The sequence below is a fragment of the Lepus europaeus genome, chromosome 4 (genome assembly GCF_033115175.1).
Source record: "Lepus europaeus isolate LE1 chromosome 4, mLepTim1.pri, whole genome shotgun sequence".
In the NCBI taxonomy this organism is placed as follows: domain Eukaryota; kingdom Metazoa; phylum Chordata; class Mammalia; order Lagomorpha; family Leporidae; genus Lepus; species Lepus europaeus.
Window position 1 is genome coordinate 145,809,233 of NC_084830.1, and position 16,121 is coordinate 145,825,353.

Consider the following 16,121-nt stretch of genomic DNA (forward strand, 5'->3'; position numbering starts at 1 on the left):
CCCTGTCGCAGCCAGCAGGTGCTGCTGCCCGGGTGTTGGGGATGAGCAGCACAGACGCCCCCACACTGAGCTCTGTCTCAGATAATGCTCTCTGCGGGGGAGGGGCTGTCTGGGCTGAAAAGCCCCTCCATCCTCTGGGGCCTACATTCTCAGAATCAAGAGCTTCTGCAGCCCCCTCCCAGACTCCGGAATTCTGATCAGGTCCCAGTCCCAGGCTCCAGGGTCGGAGGGCCTGCTCGGCCCACGCACTGCAGGTGCCTGGCCAGGCTCTCCCCCAGAGGTCTACCGTTCTCTTCCAGTTATTGTGGAGTTGTGTTGTGTTGTGTTTCGGTCTGGGATTTCCTGTCAGTCATGCGTGTCAGAGAGGTTAAGAGAAATCTTCAAACCTCAGGAAATTTCTCTGCGTCGACTCGGGCCTAACAGCCTCTGTTCAGGTAATGCCAATACCTGCGGAGTCTAGCCAGGGCACGAAGTCCCGGCTTATGGCAGCCCTGTTTTCTGATCCCTGTCTTCTGAAGTAAGTGAGCCCGCGAGCCCAGCCAGGCTGGCGTGGGCAGAGGCTGGGATGTGGTCACTTTCAGGGAGCTCCTTCTGCGGATCCATTTCTGTGGCATTGTTGGCAGCCCACTCACCCCTCCCATGGAGGAGGAGACGTGCTGCTTCTTACCTTTCTTTTTTGTTAAAGATGTATTTATTTTATTCAAAAGGCAGAGTTACAGAGAGACAGAGACAGAGACTGAGAGATTTTCCATCCCCTGGTTTACTCCTCAAATGACTGCAACAGTTGGAGCTGGGCCTTTCTGAAGCCAGGATCCAGGAGCTTCTTCCAGGTCTCCCACGTGGGTGCAGAGGCCCAAGCACTTGGACCATCCTCTGCTGCTTCCCCAGGCCATTAGCATGGATTTAGATGGGAAGTGGAGCAGCCAGGACTTGAGCAAGCACCCATATGGGATGCTGACACCGCAGGCAGAAGCTTAACCTACCACGCCACAGCGCCGGCCCCTGTTCCTTACCTTTAGAACCCAGTGGCTCCATGGCTTGGCTCTGGAGTTGAAGATTCCTGTGTCTGCACCAACACCCCTGAGACAATGCCAAGAAGAGAAAAACACCAAGGCCCAGGCCAGGCGACTGAGGTCCCTGCTTCCCATCTGCCCCGGCCCAGTGCCTCACCTGCTAGCCCAGCATTCTCATGCCCTGCCTCATGGGTGACCCTGAAAAACAGGCAGGATACAGCCTGGTTCTGGAGGGGGGCGGATGGCACAGAGGGAAGCGGGTCCTGATGGTTCCTGCATGGAGCCTCTGCCCACCCCGTGTGCAGAGGTGAAGCCCCTTCCTCAGGGGCTGCTGTCTGCAGCCCTGCCTGAGGCTGGGGGCTCCAGGGCGTGATTCTATGACACATCTGCCTCCCCACCCTTGCAGGGGTGCCACCTCTATCTCCACTGGGCTCTAACACCCACAGTACTCAGGAGCGAGAAAGGAAGTAAGGCCATAACCAGGCTTGCTCACGTATATCACATGTCTAACTCTATCAGACCTGATGCTTGCCTTATACCACACATCTTTGTGAAGCTGCATTTATTATCTTTTTTTTTTTTTTTTTTGGACAGGCAGAGTGGACAGTGAGAGAGAGAGAGACAGAGAGAAAGGTCTTCCTTTGCCGTTGGTTCACCCTCTAATGGCCGCCGTGGCTGGCGCACTGCGGCCGGCGCATCGTGCCATTCCAAAGGCAGGAGTCAGGTGCTTCTCCTGGTCTCCCATGGGGTGCAGGGCCCAAGCACTTGGGCCATCCTCCACTGCACTCCCAAGCCACAGCAGAGAGCTGGCCTGGAAGAGGAGCAACCGGGACAGAATCCGGTGCCCTGACCGGGACTAGAACCTGGTGTGCCAGCGCCGCAGGCGAAAGATTAGCCTATTGAGCCACGGCGCCGGCCTACATTTATTATCTTGAACTGAATATGTATTTTAACGAAAACTGTGAGATGAACAGGAGAAATGGAACAGAGGTGATACGTGCAGTCAGACGTCAGCTGTGTAGAATTGGCCAGTGCGTGTGGGACAAGTTGAATACTCGGTGCCGTTGCTTTCGGCGCTGCAATTCTGCAAAGTGGTGAGCGACTCCTGATCAGGTGGTGATAAACCTGCAGTTACAGCATAAGGTGCATCCTTGGGAAAATCCTTGCCAAACCCTGGGGGGCAGGAAATGCTGTGAATGTAACTCTGTTGGATTCTAGGGTGAGATGGCAATCAGCAGATGGAGTGCCACACAAGCACACGTTGAGCATGCACCTTGGTACCACAGGGAACAGGCCCCCTGGCCCCATCTGCTGGGTGCCAGAGAGCCCCCCCAGCTGTTGAGAGAACTCAAAGCACCGCACAGAGTTCCACAACACTTCCTGGGGACCTGCAGGGCACAACAGCAGGCTTGAGAGCATTAGACACCTGCCTGGCTCGTGGGTGAGTCCAGGTGGGAGCGGTGTCTGACCCCTTCACCTCCCTCTGGAGCTGTGGCCCTTGTCTCAGCCCCTGGCTGAGGCAGCGTCAGCCCCAGAGCCTGCTGTGACTCCAGGGTCCTGTCCACTGCTCTGCCTGGACACTCAGACACTGACTAGTTGTCAGCGGCTCAGGGCTGTCGGCAGCTGTGTGTCTGCACTGGCCAGGCCATGGGGTGCTGCCCGAGTGCACGGCTCTTCCGTGTGGTGAGTGTTGGGGAGGAAGCCCTCCCTGGTTCCAGAAATCAAGTCAGTGGAATTAAATAGGAGGAGGGACTGCCCACTCCACAGTGCCTCCTGCATTCCCACTTCCCAACCAGGACCCTACCCTTGGCCAGCACCGGGACTTCTCCAGGGGCACGTGAATCAGGGGAGAGGGGCCAAGGTGCTGGGCTTCTGGAGCCGACAGCCGGACATCCAGGGTCTCTAGGAAGCTGGTGCCCACCGTCCGAGCTGGTGACTTAGTAAGGGGCCTCCTTGTGGGGAGGTTTTCTACCAACACAACAGTGAAAAATAGTCTGCAGCGCCAGGCAGCTTTAGCATTTATTTGCATTTTCAAACATCACTCTTCCACTCTGAGGCCACCTGACAGATGTGCCAGTCAGCCATAAAACGTAGACGTGGCTCCCTCTCCCAGGAATCCAACCAATTCTGCTTTCTCTAATAGGAATGAAAGGAAGGATTGGAAATGTCAAATGGCAGATTGTACAGCAACATCAATTGAACCAGGCATTTGTGAGCAAATGTACCATTTATCTAACAAAGGTCTAGCTGGTTTTGCTCATTTAGATCACCTGATGCTGGGGCGAAAATTGAGATGAGGCTCGGTCCACGCACTCAGGCACGTGGAAAGGCAGATCCTCCCTCCAGTGCTGGGTGGGGCCTGCCACACCACACTCCAGCGCAGCCGGGGAGCGAGGCATGAGGTGTGCATGGCCCAGCGTGTGTCAGACCCATGTGGGGTCGTAGATGTGCAGATCCTGTTCCTGGTCCCCAAGCAGGCCTTGTTCCTTCAGCCCCGGAAGTTCGGCGCCAGCTGGTGTGATAGAGTCAGTGTATGGAAACATACGGACGGATGGGCAGCCTGGCGCTAGGCCCCGCTGGAGTCCTGGGAGGATGAGGAGCTGTAGGTGTTCAGGTTTCCCCAGCACCCCGTGGCTGCCAGAGTCCCCACACCCCAAAAGCCGGGCCTGGGAGCCCAGGAGTGGCATGGCCAGATGCCAGCAGGTGACCTTGCGGGGAAGTGACCCTGTCCGTGGTGGCTGCAGCTCCACACAGCAAGAGAGAGCGTGAGTGCAGTGCTGGGCCATTGTCCTGTGTGCTCTGTGCCCTCTGCTGGCCTCTGCTGTGGTTAGAGGGACCAGCACACCCTTGCCCGGTATGGGGCCAGGACCCAGGTGTTATAAGGAGCCACCTGGCTGTGTCCCTGGGTCTCTGCTGGAACAGGAACCCTCTTGCTGCTGCCTGCGTTGACTTCCTGACTTCGGCTCTGGCGGGTGTCACTTCCAGACCCCAGAGCCACTGAGCTCTAAACCAGCTGAGCCCTGCCATGCAGGCCTGGGAAGCACGTTTGCTGTCAGGCTGTGCCTCCCCCGTGTGCTTAGCGGATTGTCTGTGCTGGAACCAGCAGTGACTCTATTAAAAAGCAGCTCCCCAGGCCTCATCCCAGACCCTCCAGAGTCAAGGCCCAGAATTTGCATTTTTAATAAGTCTCTAGTGATTCTAAGACAAACCAAAGTGTGAGAACTTACCAAAGGGTCCTCACCATGCTCCTTTCCAAAACCCTAGCAGCTCTGCCTCTCTGTTCTGCCTCAGCTGGGCCTGCCCTGCAGTGCCTCTCGGGAAAGCTGGGTCAGCAGGTCCTTCTCTGGTTTTCCTGAGGACCCCATGTTGTGCTGTGAAAGACGATGGACCCGGGGTGGTGGTTAGCAGAGCAGATCAGGTACCAGTTCAGACACTCACACCCCAAATCCAAGTGCTTGGGTTTGACTCCAGGCTCTGGCTCCTGACTCTAACTTCCTGCTAATGCAGACCCTGGGAGCCAGTGGTGATGGATCAGTAGCTGGGTCCCTGCACCCAGCATGGAAAACCTGCCTGGATTCAACTCTCAGCTTCAGCCCAGTCCCCCATTCCCAGGGATGTGGGGGAGTGAAACAGCAGATGGGTGCTGAGAGTGGAGAGATCCCTCTCCCTCCCCTTCCTCTACCCCTCCCCCTCTCCCTCTCCCTCCCTCCTTCTCAAGTAAATAAAAACTTTTTAAAAAGAAATAGCTTGGACCAGATTCAGGAAGCCTAGGTTCTCCTGGACCTGCCGTTAGTCGGCTCCATGGAATAACCATGTCCTTTCCCTGACCTGGGCCTCAGTTTCCCCGTGTATCTAATGAGTGCACCGGGCCGCTTGCTGGTTCTGGTGTTAGTCACACTGCAGTGAAGGCAGGCAGGGTACAGCTGGTGCAGACTTATGCTCCCTGGGTCCCCCATGGCCTTGTAGACAAGGAGAGCAACAGTGTCCACTGCAGAGATGCAGGGTCATCAGGAGCTCAATCCTCACTTCCAGAAGTTTTGTCTATGGAGAAGACAAAACAGAAAAACTCCGCTGGGCTGCACGTGTGGCTGGAAGCCAACAGGAGCTGCTCCGTGGACTGGCCTTGCAGGGAGAGTCAGATCTGAGCAAAGGGCCTTGCAGGGAGGTGGGCACCTGAGAGCAGCACCTGCAGCAGGTGGAGTCAGCGGAGTCGGCAGTCTTGCAAGGCTGGCAGAACCCATGTTCCTGCTCAGGCCAGACGGGAGCCAACACCCCCCAGGGAGCTTGAGTGCTGGGAGAGGCCCGAGGGACAGCAGCAGTGGCTCGCCAGGTGGCGTGACTTCAAGCCCCCCATCCGAGTTTGGGGGTTGTGGGAAGACTCTGTCATGTGTGCTTAACAATCTCTGGAATTTTCAGAATTTTGTGGCTCAGTCAACCCTGCCAATGAAACTTCATCATGTTAGCTAAAATGTGTCCTAACGATAAGCCCACTGGCTTTGGCGTTTATTGTTAATTGAATCTTCCCAGAAATGGCAGCATAAAGATTGTTAATGTTCATGAATTTACATCAAGTTAAACATCTGTTCCTCTTACGCTAAACTCTAACAAAGTTACAGCAGCTCATAAATTAAATCCGAGTGTAAAACGCTTCTTGCTCTTTGCACAGCTTAGCGGTCTCAAAACAGACCTCGGGATGACACGTCGTGGCCAAGGCCTGCGTGCAGTGTTGGTGCCAGACGATGACGCCACACTTTTCCTTTGGTGGCAAAGATGGCAGCTTTCTCGAGGTGGCATGTGACTGGTTGTCAGGGGGCTGGGGACCCTGTGGGAACCATGCCACTAAAGTGTGTGGGGAGGGGAAGGTCTGCCCACAAGCAGACCCAGTGGCAGCCAGGTGAGAGTGTCTGAATCCCGGCTCTGGCCCCAGGTCTGCCTGGAAGGAGCTGAGCTCTCCTACCTGCTTAAGCAAAGGCTACAGTCCAGGGAGCCTGGCCCAAGGGCACAGCTGGCCGCTGAGTGGTTTCCCTAGGGACGGCATGCAGATGGTTTGGGAAGAGAGATGCCCACAGCCTGTTTGTTGGCGACTCAGAGCACAACCCTCTGTCTCACCCCTTCCTTCCTCTCTCCCTCCCTTCCTTCCCCCTGCCCTGCCCCTCTGACCACTCCCTCCTGGAGAGTCCTGGCTTCCATTAATGGCTAAGGAGCTCCTTCCTACTTTGTCTGCATCGCGCATACTCCTCTCCGGGAAACTTGAGATTCGTAGAGGGACCCCCAAGCGCAGTCCCTCCTCCTGCAGTACTCCGGAGGCCATGGTGGGGGCTGGATTCTCTGTTCCGCACGTCCTGCCTGTGTCTCAGGTTCTGTCCAGGGCCAGCCTTGTGTTCTCTCACTAATCCAGCCTTCCCTGCAGCTATGCCTCCCTGCTGGGGCAGCTGTTGCTGGCATAGCCCCTGGGCCTGGCCTCTTTGCAGAGCTGCTCCCGGGCTGTCCTGACAAGCAACTGCAGAACAAGAGAGCACAGCCTTTGCTCCAGGGAGCGGCCTCTTGCCTGCCACGTGCAGTTCAGAGGAGACTCTTCTTTATGAGCCAGAGTCCAGAGGGCAAGAGCCCCCTGTGGCCTGGAGTCACTGTGTGACCAGTTGTGGAAGTTTGAGGGGTGTGGGGGAATCGCTGGCATGCTCAGGGAGGTCTGAGCCTCAGCTTAATTCCACTGCCCCCCAGCAGTCCCCTCCCCTGCCTCCAGGAGCTGATATGGGTGACACAGGCCTCCAGCCCCTCCAGAGTTCCAGACCTTGGCCCCTTGGGTGAGGGTAACTGTGGTTGTCGTCTCCTCTCCACCGAGGATTCCACAGCTGTGGGGTCAGAGGACATTTAATGAGTACCTTGTGCATGCAGGTGCTGGCCTAGGCACTGGGGATGCACCTGCAGATGAAGCCAGTCCCTGCCCTGCGGAGCTCACAGTCCAGCAGGTGCATCTGACGTGTACCTGATGTTCCGCAGAAGGCAGAGAAGCAACAGAACGGAGGCTAAGAGAAGAATATGGAGCAGGGAGGGGCCTCTGCAGACAGTTGGAGGCCAAGGGCTCAGTGAAAGCATGACAGTGGTGCACGGGAGGGGAGGAGGCAGCAAGACACAGTCGTCATTCTGGTCCCTGTCACCACGCAGGTGCCCTACCCTGGTATCCAAGGCACGAACTCGGACCATTTGACCTCTCACTCTCAGCTCAGATCTGAGCTTCCTGATGCCTAGGTGGCAACTCCCACCTTCCCCGTGTGGTACGGTGCTGCGTCCCCTTGACTCTTCAGAGGCCCCCAGCACCGACCCCCCACACACCTGAGGAGCGTCACCTGCTGTAGTGTGAAGATGGTCCCTTTGAGGCTCAGGGGCGCAGGAAGCTGGTGGAATATTCCAGTGTGTCCCCCGCTTCCCTTTGTTTCACAACAGAAAGTGTCCCTTTGATGGACATTTAATTCCAGCGGCTGCTACCTGCCTCCTATCTTCCTTTGCTCAAAAATTAAACGCGGATGTGCCCGTGCTCCTGCTATAATCATCTCCCCCGGTTTTCAGGGAGTGCGGCTGGAATGCGAGAGCGTTAGAATCTTCAAAGAGGGACAATTATGGAGGGAGCTAGATTAATGAGGTGTCATAACAACTTAGCCAGATCTGCGACTGACCTTTCTCATGGAGAACAGGCTTGATAAATGTAGTTCATTACCAAGTTCTGACATGAAAATAGGATCGCACTCTGGGCTCCTCGCGGGCTGATCAATATTTTATCTGCCAATGCAGGCCTGAACTGAGCACAAGGAGGGTCCCACACGTGTGCTGGCAGGAGGCCCGGGGCTAGTGCCAGGGGCTGGCGGGCCTGCCCTGCTGTGCAGAGGGCACCCAGGCCAGCAGGACGGTGCTGAGGGCACTGTCAATGTCAGGCTGAGCAGACATGCAGCCTCCTCCCTGAGAGGCCCCAGAACCGGTGGCCAGCAGAGAGGACTTGCATGCTCTTCTCTGGTCCCTAAACACTGAGCGACTCACCTCCCTGCCCCAGGGGACAGAGACAGAGGAGCCCCAGCCCCGCTCATTGGCTGACCACACTTGCAGAGTCTTCTCGCGCTTCCTCTTGTGCCATGCCCCCTGAGATGGTAAGGTACGGCCCCTTCGAGGCTGGCAGTGGAGGCAGGAAGGGCGGGGGGAGGACGCCTCTCCTGGGGTCTCACGACCAAAGCCAGGTGTTCTCCCGGCTCCCCAACCGGCGCTCTGTCCAGCCTTGCCATGCGTGTCATCAGTGCTGTTGGTATCAGGCAGATACAGCAGTCTCTGTCCAGGTCTGTGTCCACCTGGAGTCGCCAGGCAGGGCCGTTCCGGGCACTCTGAAGCTCCGTCTGTCAGCCACAGTCACTGAGTAAGTTATAGTGGCCACCTGCTTGGAACTTGAGGGGCTCTCGTGGAGGGGATCGAACAGGTGGAAAGGACATCTGTGCAGTTCTTGGTTAAGCCCAGAGCTCACAGGCAGCTTTGCCGCACAGTCCCCCATAACTCTGGCAGCAGCACCTGGTCCCAGGCACCTGCATCTCCATCCGGAGGGCACCACTGCCGGAGACCTGCACTTGGTCCTCACTGGAGTTCAGAGGTGCTAGATGGGGGGTGGGCTGCTCCCCAGGACCAGCCTCAGCCAGGAGGGGTAGAGGCAAACACCCCACTTCCTCACATCTGCAGAGGAGACTTGCCCAGTGTCCCCTCCCCATCTTTGCAGGCCCCAGGTGGGCTTGTGCCCCGGCTGCCCACGGTGGTGACCACTCCTATTTGTGGCCTTTCTCCCATCCCAGCCTCAGGCGGAACAGGTGGAGAGGGAGTCTGACCGAGGAGGGTGGCCGCATGTGTGCAGTGCCGGACGAGGGTCATCCCACGGAGGAGGCCGAGCCTGGCCCGAAGAAAGGGGAGCACCACACGAGGAGAGGCCCCAGGGCAGGCTGGAGCCCGCTGTGTTCAGAGCGGTTACAGCCATCAAAAGGACAGTGTGCCATTCTCAGGTCTCCCCATAAGGCTTGACCCAGTGTGGGGCACAAAAAAGACAAGTTTCTCTCTACCAGGAAACCAGCGAGACACAGCAGCAACACACAGCTGCCCTTCCAGGGGCTGTGTGTCAGCCCTGCCCACTAGGGAAACAGCCCCCTCAGGTCCCCACGTGGCAGCCCCAGTGAGCCTTGCTCAAGGCCCAGAGCTCAGGGTTGCATGGGAGCATCCTGCCTTCGCCCTGGAAGTCACGCCACCCCCGCGCCAGTCAGTGTCGGAGTCTCTCCCACCCCAGGCTTGGCCAGGCCTCCTGGGTGAGGACGGCCACGACACTCTCAATGTCTTGATCAGCTCCCACAGGCCACCGGTGGGGAGTGCGTGGGTACCAGGCCTGTGCTGCACGCCCTCCTGGGACCTCCCCACGGAAGGAGCGCAGTGTCCTGAGGCCCAAAGAGAGACTGGGCCTGCCATGGGCCGGAGAGATGAAGTGCCCCCCTCGCTGGGACCCAGGCCACCACAGTCAGGGCCAGGACACACAGGGCTGCAGGAGGCAGGGTGCTCATGTGGACTGGGGGTGATCCTGCAGTGGCCAAGGTAAAGTACGTGAGTGAGCCCAGCAGCCGGGGAAGGAGCATGTGGGGTGGGGGTGTGGTTAGTTGTGAGGGCCCTGGGGCTAGCCTCTACACGCCCACTGTCGCCACCCCCCGTGTGGCCTGCACGGTGGAGAGCAGGGCTCAAAGACCCGCGTGCAGGTGAGAAAACCTGCGCTGTGCGTGTCGACACCCCCCTGCCCAGATGCCGTGGAAGGTGAGCAGGACCAGGGGGAGATCAACGCAGCGAGGATGCTGGCTGGAAAGAGCTCATAGGCCTCCCTCCAGGCCCTGCCTGGTCTTACACGGGGGCCAGTGGAGCCTCTGGCCGGTGCAGTGCCGGCAGTGGCCTCCGGGAGGTGGGTCGCGGCAGCTTCATTTTCTTGTGCTTTGGACTCCTGGGTGCGCTGACGGACACACGCTCCATCATGGAAAGGGCAGAGTTTACAACTGGAAGCAGGGTGGGAGCCTTCGCTCCAGACCAGGTCTGACCGACCGCAGGGCTCCAGGGCTCCCCACGGCTGAGCCTCTCCTCCCTGACTGCCCGGAGCCCGAGGTGGCTGTGAAGGGGAGAATGGTGTACACCATCACCCCTACATACCTTGTCTGGACCCCCATTCTGGGGTGTCCACTGCCTGCCTCAGGACAGGCCAGCTCCCCTTAGAGGCCGAGCTGGGAGCTACAGCTTTCAGGGCTAGAAGAGGGAAGGAAGGCAGTCCCCCTCCCCCAAGAGGGGCGAGGACAGGGAGCCACAGCAGGGCTGTCCTGGCTGGCCATGAGGCAACGGAGGGCTTCCAGAGAGTTAGGGTTTGGGGAGTGGTCCTGTCCATGGGTGCAGGAACCCCTCAGATTGGCTGGGCTCTGTGTCCACGACTCTTCCCCAGTGCTGCGGGGCCACTGTGGAGTGCTGTGGAGCACAGTGATGCTGGGTAGTGACGTCATGTTGTGAGTGCAGGCAAGACCTCTGGCAGCTGCTCCTGGGATGAAGAGGGGTCTAGGTTGTCCTCCAGGGGCCCTTCCATTCGTCTCCGCACCCCAGAGGCCAGCAGAGCCTGCACTAGAGGCCTATGGGGAAGGAGAGGGGACAGAGGAGGCTGAGCCTGTGTTAGGGTGTGAGTGGCACTGCCTGCCCAGCATCAGGTGCGTGGTTTGTAGATGGAAGCTGGTAGCGGGGACACTGACCCTGGACACGGGAGGGTGAGGAGGGCACTCGCTGTTGGCCCCAAGATTGGCTTCCAGACAAGTCCCCACCTTGCTGACAGGGTAGCTGCAGGCTGGAGATGCTGGCAACCTGTGCGCCCCAGGGCGCTGTAGGACGTGCTGGGAGGGACATAGCCTGCGGAAGCTGTCACAGCGCCCCTACATATACACACACACACACACACACAGCTCGGCAGGAGCCGCCTCCATGGTTTAGCCGGGTTACTGGTGTTGGAGGCACAGTAAGCGCCTGGGAAGCTCAGAGGAGCTTTGAGCCCACCACAGTCAGGAGGATGGTGGGGAGATAGGCAAGGGTGACCCATCTCTGCCCGGGCCTGGACATATCCCGAGGAGCCGGTGGCCACTAGCACTCCTGAGTAGAACATCCCATGGCCATGCTGTCTGCCGGCTGTCCACGTGGCACCCCAGCAGCTCCATCACCACCCTGGTTCTGTCCGTGTCCCAGGCCCGGGCATCGCTCTGGCTTGGTGGGTGGGGGACAGATGTGAGCAAGACTCTTCCTCTTTGCCAAAACCAACCTCTGATCAGGCCCGGGAAGAAGGCACCTGGCAGTGGCTCCTTGCCGCGGCGCGAGTGGTTCTGCAGTGGGCTGAGACCTTGGCGTGTTCAACGCCAAGTAGCTCTACAGGCTGGAGGCCCGGGCTGGCTAGGGGGTGGTCCCGGGGTCTCCCAGGGACGGACACCCAGCCGGGCACAGGCGAGGGGTGGGAGAGCGCCGATCTTGTCAGAGCAGGGAGGCTCCCAGAAAGCAAATGGATCTGGTTGTATTGAGCATGGCAATTGATTTTTTCCTAAATAAACATGCAGAAGGAAGCGGTCATGGGCGTCTGTTTCTGACAGAAATCAATCGACCCCAAATTGGCAGAAAATCGAGAAACATGAGCAAGTACAAGAGGAAGAGGTTGGGCATCCAGGCTTATCTGGTGAGGGAGGCAGGAGGAGAGACACAGACATGCACAACCCAGCAGCATCCCTTTCCCACAGCAGCCCCCCGACTGCCGCCCTTCAGCAAATGCGGTGGAGGGAGGGGCAGCTGTCATTCTGTGAGCCCTGACTTGGGGCCAAGCCAGCGTGAAGCCCTTTCTGAGTGTATCGTATTTAATCTGCTTATCCCCACTTTGTGGACGAAATCACCGAGACCCCAGGACCAAGGCTATGCAGGCTGGGGCTCCAGCCCGTCGGCCTCAAAGCCCGTGCCCCGCAGCACCACTCTGTTGTCTGTGCACACACAAGCCTTGCCTGGAGCCCTAGACTGCCCTCGGAAGTAAGGGGAGGAGCCCCGGGCCCCGCACAATCCATGCCCAGCAGCCCGGTCATTGGCCTTCACCCCAGAATGGAAGGCGAGGGGCCCACACTCGCTGTCCAGGGCTCAGCCAAGCCAGGCACAGGAAGTTCTGCATCCTCCAGGGCCCGCCCTGCTCGGCTGACATCCCACAGAAGCCTCAGTTTACCTGCTGTGCCCGGCCAGTGCCCCTGCCCACCGCCGTCACCAGCAAGAGGAGCGATGTGCCACGGTGCGTCGCTGGCCTCAGCTGCCAAGCTCTGGCTCGCCAGCGAGCACCAGGGGCCTGTGAGTCATGGGCTGTGCAAAGCCTCCTTTGTCTCTTGGCTGCACACTTGTATACACGTGTTTGTTTTGAAGTCATCCAGCTCTGGGAGTGTCCCTAATTACCTTAAGCAGGGCTTAATAGTACTGTTAACTAAAGCTCTCTAATCTTTGAGGCTAAGGACCCAAAAGCAGCCTGTAAGGTAGGATTAAGACAAGCGCAAACTATTACAGAGTGGAGCAGGGCCAGCTCCACTGAGGCCATCCCCCTCTGGCTGCTGCCCACTCGGCTCTGGCTGCTCAGCCGGTGCTCGGCAAATGCCGTGGGTCAGACGGATCCTCGCATCAGCACCAGGTGCACCACGCATTGCGTGCTCCATGAGCATCTGTGGGATGGGTTGCCCAGCAGACGGATCAACAAGGGTCATGACGCCTAGGGCTGTTCGTGAGCCCTCTCTGAGGACCAAGGACTAAGTCTCACTGCAGTCACCTCCTCCTCTCTTCCAGGGGACACGTGTACCGTGGCCGGCTACGCCCATCTGAAGAACGTGCTTGTAGCGCTCCATACCCAACGGCAGCCACTGCAGGAGAACGGCAGCCGCGACCCTGCCTCCCAGCAGCGCCTCCTGGTGGAGTCTCTGTTTCAGGACCTGGACAGAGACAGCAACGGCCACCTCAGCGGCTCTGAACTGGCCCAGGTGGGTACAGGCTCAGGGACAGTGGCCCTATGGGCAGCAGGGACACTGAGGACCACGTGGGAGCCCATGTTAGGACAATTGTTTGTAACTGTCCTGGCCAAGGAGGCCCGAGGTGCTCCCGGCCTCCGAACATCCTACAAACAAACAGTGTTCCTTACTTCTTCCCAGCAGCCTCTCCCAGCCACTCTGCACAGATAGAGACGTAGCCCCCTCAAAGGGGCTGGTCCCTGATGCTGCCTTCATCCAGCCCGGGGCTTTCCCCAGCAGGAAGGGTCAGGGGAGCAGCACTGGCTTCCGGCAAACATCCGTGGAGCTGCACGCTGGGCAGCCCCAAGCCCTCTGCCCTGAGATGTCACCAGCCCTGGATATCCAAATGCCAGCCTGTTTCTTGCAGGAAGTTCTGTGTGCACTCCCACGCCCACCTCCTGTTTGGGAAAACCTTGGCCTTGGACCCTGTGGTTGGCCTGCCTCCCCATCACATGCACACCCTTGGTCCACACGGTGGTGCGAGGGTAGTTAGTGTCTGTGATGTCAAAAAGGCAGGGAAAGCTGAGCCTCCTTCCCTGGGGCCACAGCCTCTGCCACCTGCCGGGGCACCTGCGGGGCCCTTATGGCCCAGCGGCTGAGCCTGCCAGTGAGCTCTGGGAGACACCCTCCCTTCCCTGCGCCTTCACTTCTCATCTGTGAGCCTCGCAGTGTCCACAGGAGGGTTCAGCGAGCTCAGGCCAGGTGCCCGGCACGGGCTCTGTGCTCAGCGATGGCAGTGGCCACAGTTGTCATCCTGATCGTCTTTGCCATTATTTCCTGAAACCTCTCAGCCACCCTCCGCTGTCAGGGAGAGACTCTGTCATCTCACGTCACAGACCTATGCAGATGGGGAAACTGAGGCTGGAGGAAATCGAGCCACTGGCCTGAGCTGTGTGCACTGCCCAGCCACAGGAGACCCAGCCCCAGTGAGCTGCTCTCCTTCTGGTCCCAGGGGCTCCCTTGGGGTGAATGGCTCCCACCAGAAGGTTCCACATAGTGTCTCGAGGTCTGTGGAGATAGCAGGTGCTCACAAAACCCAAGAAAGGAGCAGCCAGCCCAACGTCTGAAACACAGGCTCCCCGGCTCAGGGACTTCCACACCAGCCAGTCCCAAGCCTGATTCCAGGGAGCTCACTCTGCTCTCCCAGACCTGGGCCGCATGTACAAATTGTACAGCCAAGGAGGCCTGCTGCCCAGCCCTGCCAGCATGTCACCAGCTCCCTCAGCACAGCCCACAGCTCTGACGGAGACCCCAAGGGCCAGGGCCAGGCATCCCCAGGTGACCCGGGCTGCCCTGGTCCTGTTAGTTATGGTTGCCTGTTGAAAGAGACTCCTGACAGTTCCCCTGCTGCAGGCTGGTCAGGGAGAAACACGGGCAGAGGCAGCTGTGAGCTCTCGGCACCCAGGCCCACGCGGCTCCCAGGTAGGTGCAGGTGGACAGAGCCATCCCGGGCGTGTTGCTCCCCGGGGCAGAGACGTGGCTTGAGGCAGCCAAAGCCGTTAACTGGCGTGGTAATTGGACTATGATTTCCTCTTTAAAATTTAATACACTTAAAGTCCATTTCATAAATCTGCCAGACAGAGCCCAGCGAGAATGGGCCTTTCCCTGACACTGACACAGAGGTGCGGGGAGAGCTCGTGAGCCCCACGGAAAGTTCATCAATTTCCAATGCAGAAATAGGCAAAGGGAAATTTCCATCTGGGGAAGATTGATCTGGAGCGTTACGGCTGATCTCCCTTTTATCGAGCACCCTTCCTGGCCGGGTGAAGGGTCATTTTTTTAACATTATCACATTAAATTGCCTTTAATATAGCGGGCAAACTGAGAATGTTAAACAAAGAGAAGATGCCTCTGCTGCTCTTCCCTTCCGCCCCACGCCGCAAAATAAAACTAATGGTTCCTTCCTCCTGAGTTGTCCTTAGCGTGCTGCTTGCGGCACCTCTATTCCAGGCCCTCTGGCCGCCAGTGCCAGCTCAGCGCAGGAGCCTGGAATTTCAGTGCCAAGTTCCCAATGGCCTCTGGGTGGTCACACTGGGGAAGCCTCAGCGTCCTGTGGCCCAGTCTGTGACCAGAGAGGAGCTCACGAGGGCCCCCCTGCAGCCCCTGTGCCAGAATCCTTAGGGCAGCTATGTGCGTCGCTGGCAGGACAGGACAGGGCAGGCAGGGCTGGGGCTCAGGCCTCGGTCAGCAGAATGGCACCTGCCCCTCCTGAGGGTGTGCTGTCACCCGGCCAGCAGGTGCTAGATGGTGCATTGACGAAGCACTGAGTGGCCACAGTGAGCTCAGCCACCATTTGCCTGGGTCCCTTCTGTCCTTGGTTGCCCCAGCTACAGCGCAGAGGGACAGACCAGGTGGCTTCAAGGGCCCTTCCCATGTCAGACCATCTGTAGGGGTCTTTCTGCCCCCTACTAAGGCACTGAGTTCTGGTCTAGACTCCAACTGCTGTGCGATCTTGAGGCAATCACTTTCCCTCTCTGAGCCTCAGTTTTCTCATCTAAAAGACTAGGGGTTGTAAGAGACAAACCGAGAGCTGCGCATGCTACCTGAGACCCTCCAGGCATCCCAGGAGTCGCCCCTGGGCCTGGGTCATCTCCCAGCAAAGCCCTCAACTCTGGACTCACTATGTGCTCTGGCCTTGTCCCCCTCCTCACCCCACAGCATGTGCTAAAGGACCAGGACCTAGATGGGGACCTGCTGGGCTGCTCACCTGGTGACCTCCTCCGATTTGACGACTTCAACGGCGACGGCTCACTGACCCTGCAGGAGTTCCTCACGGCCTTCCGTAAGTTCAGCCCACATGGGAGAGGCTTGTCCACACGGCTGCTCCTGCACCTGTTGGGTCAGGGCCTGGGCCCTCTCCTCGGGTGTTGCCCAGGTTGGATTCTTTGAGGAGCAATGGCGGTTGGATTTCTTTTGCCGTAGGCGCCGAGCTGTAAGACAAAGAGGAAAGGAGAAGGGGTGACACCAGCAGAGCTCGCCCTGTTCCTTGGAGAGGACGTTTCTCTCATTCGGGGAC

At 58.6% G+C, this 16,121-nt stretch overlaps 1 protein-coding gene across 1 annotated transcript in view; it reads left to right on the forward strand.

Annotated features, from left to right (window-relative positions):
* The window catches only part of FSTL4 (follistatin like 4), a 347,488-nt gene that overhangs the window by 241,894 nt on the left and 89,473 nt on the right, over nucleotides 1-16,121 (forward strand). Inside the window, exons 4-5 of the mRNA XM_062189768.1 lie at nucleotides 12,888-13,078; nucleotides 15,764-15,887. Of these exons, the coding sequence (XP_062045752.1) occupies nucleotides 12,888-13,078; nucleotides 15,764-15,887 (315 nt within the window). The remainder of the gene's footprint in view (nucleotides 1-12,887; nucleotides 13,079-15,763; nucleotides 15,888-16,121) is intronic.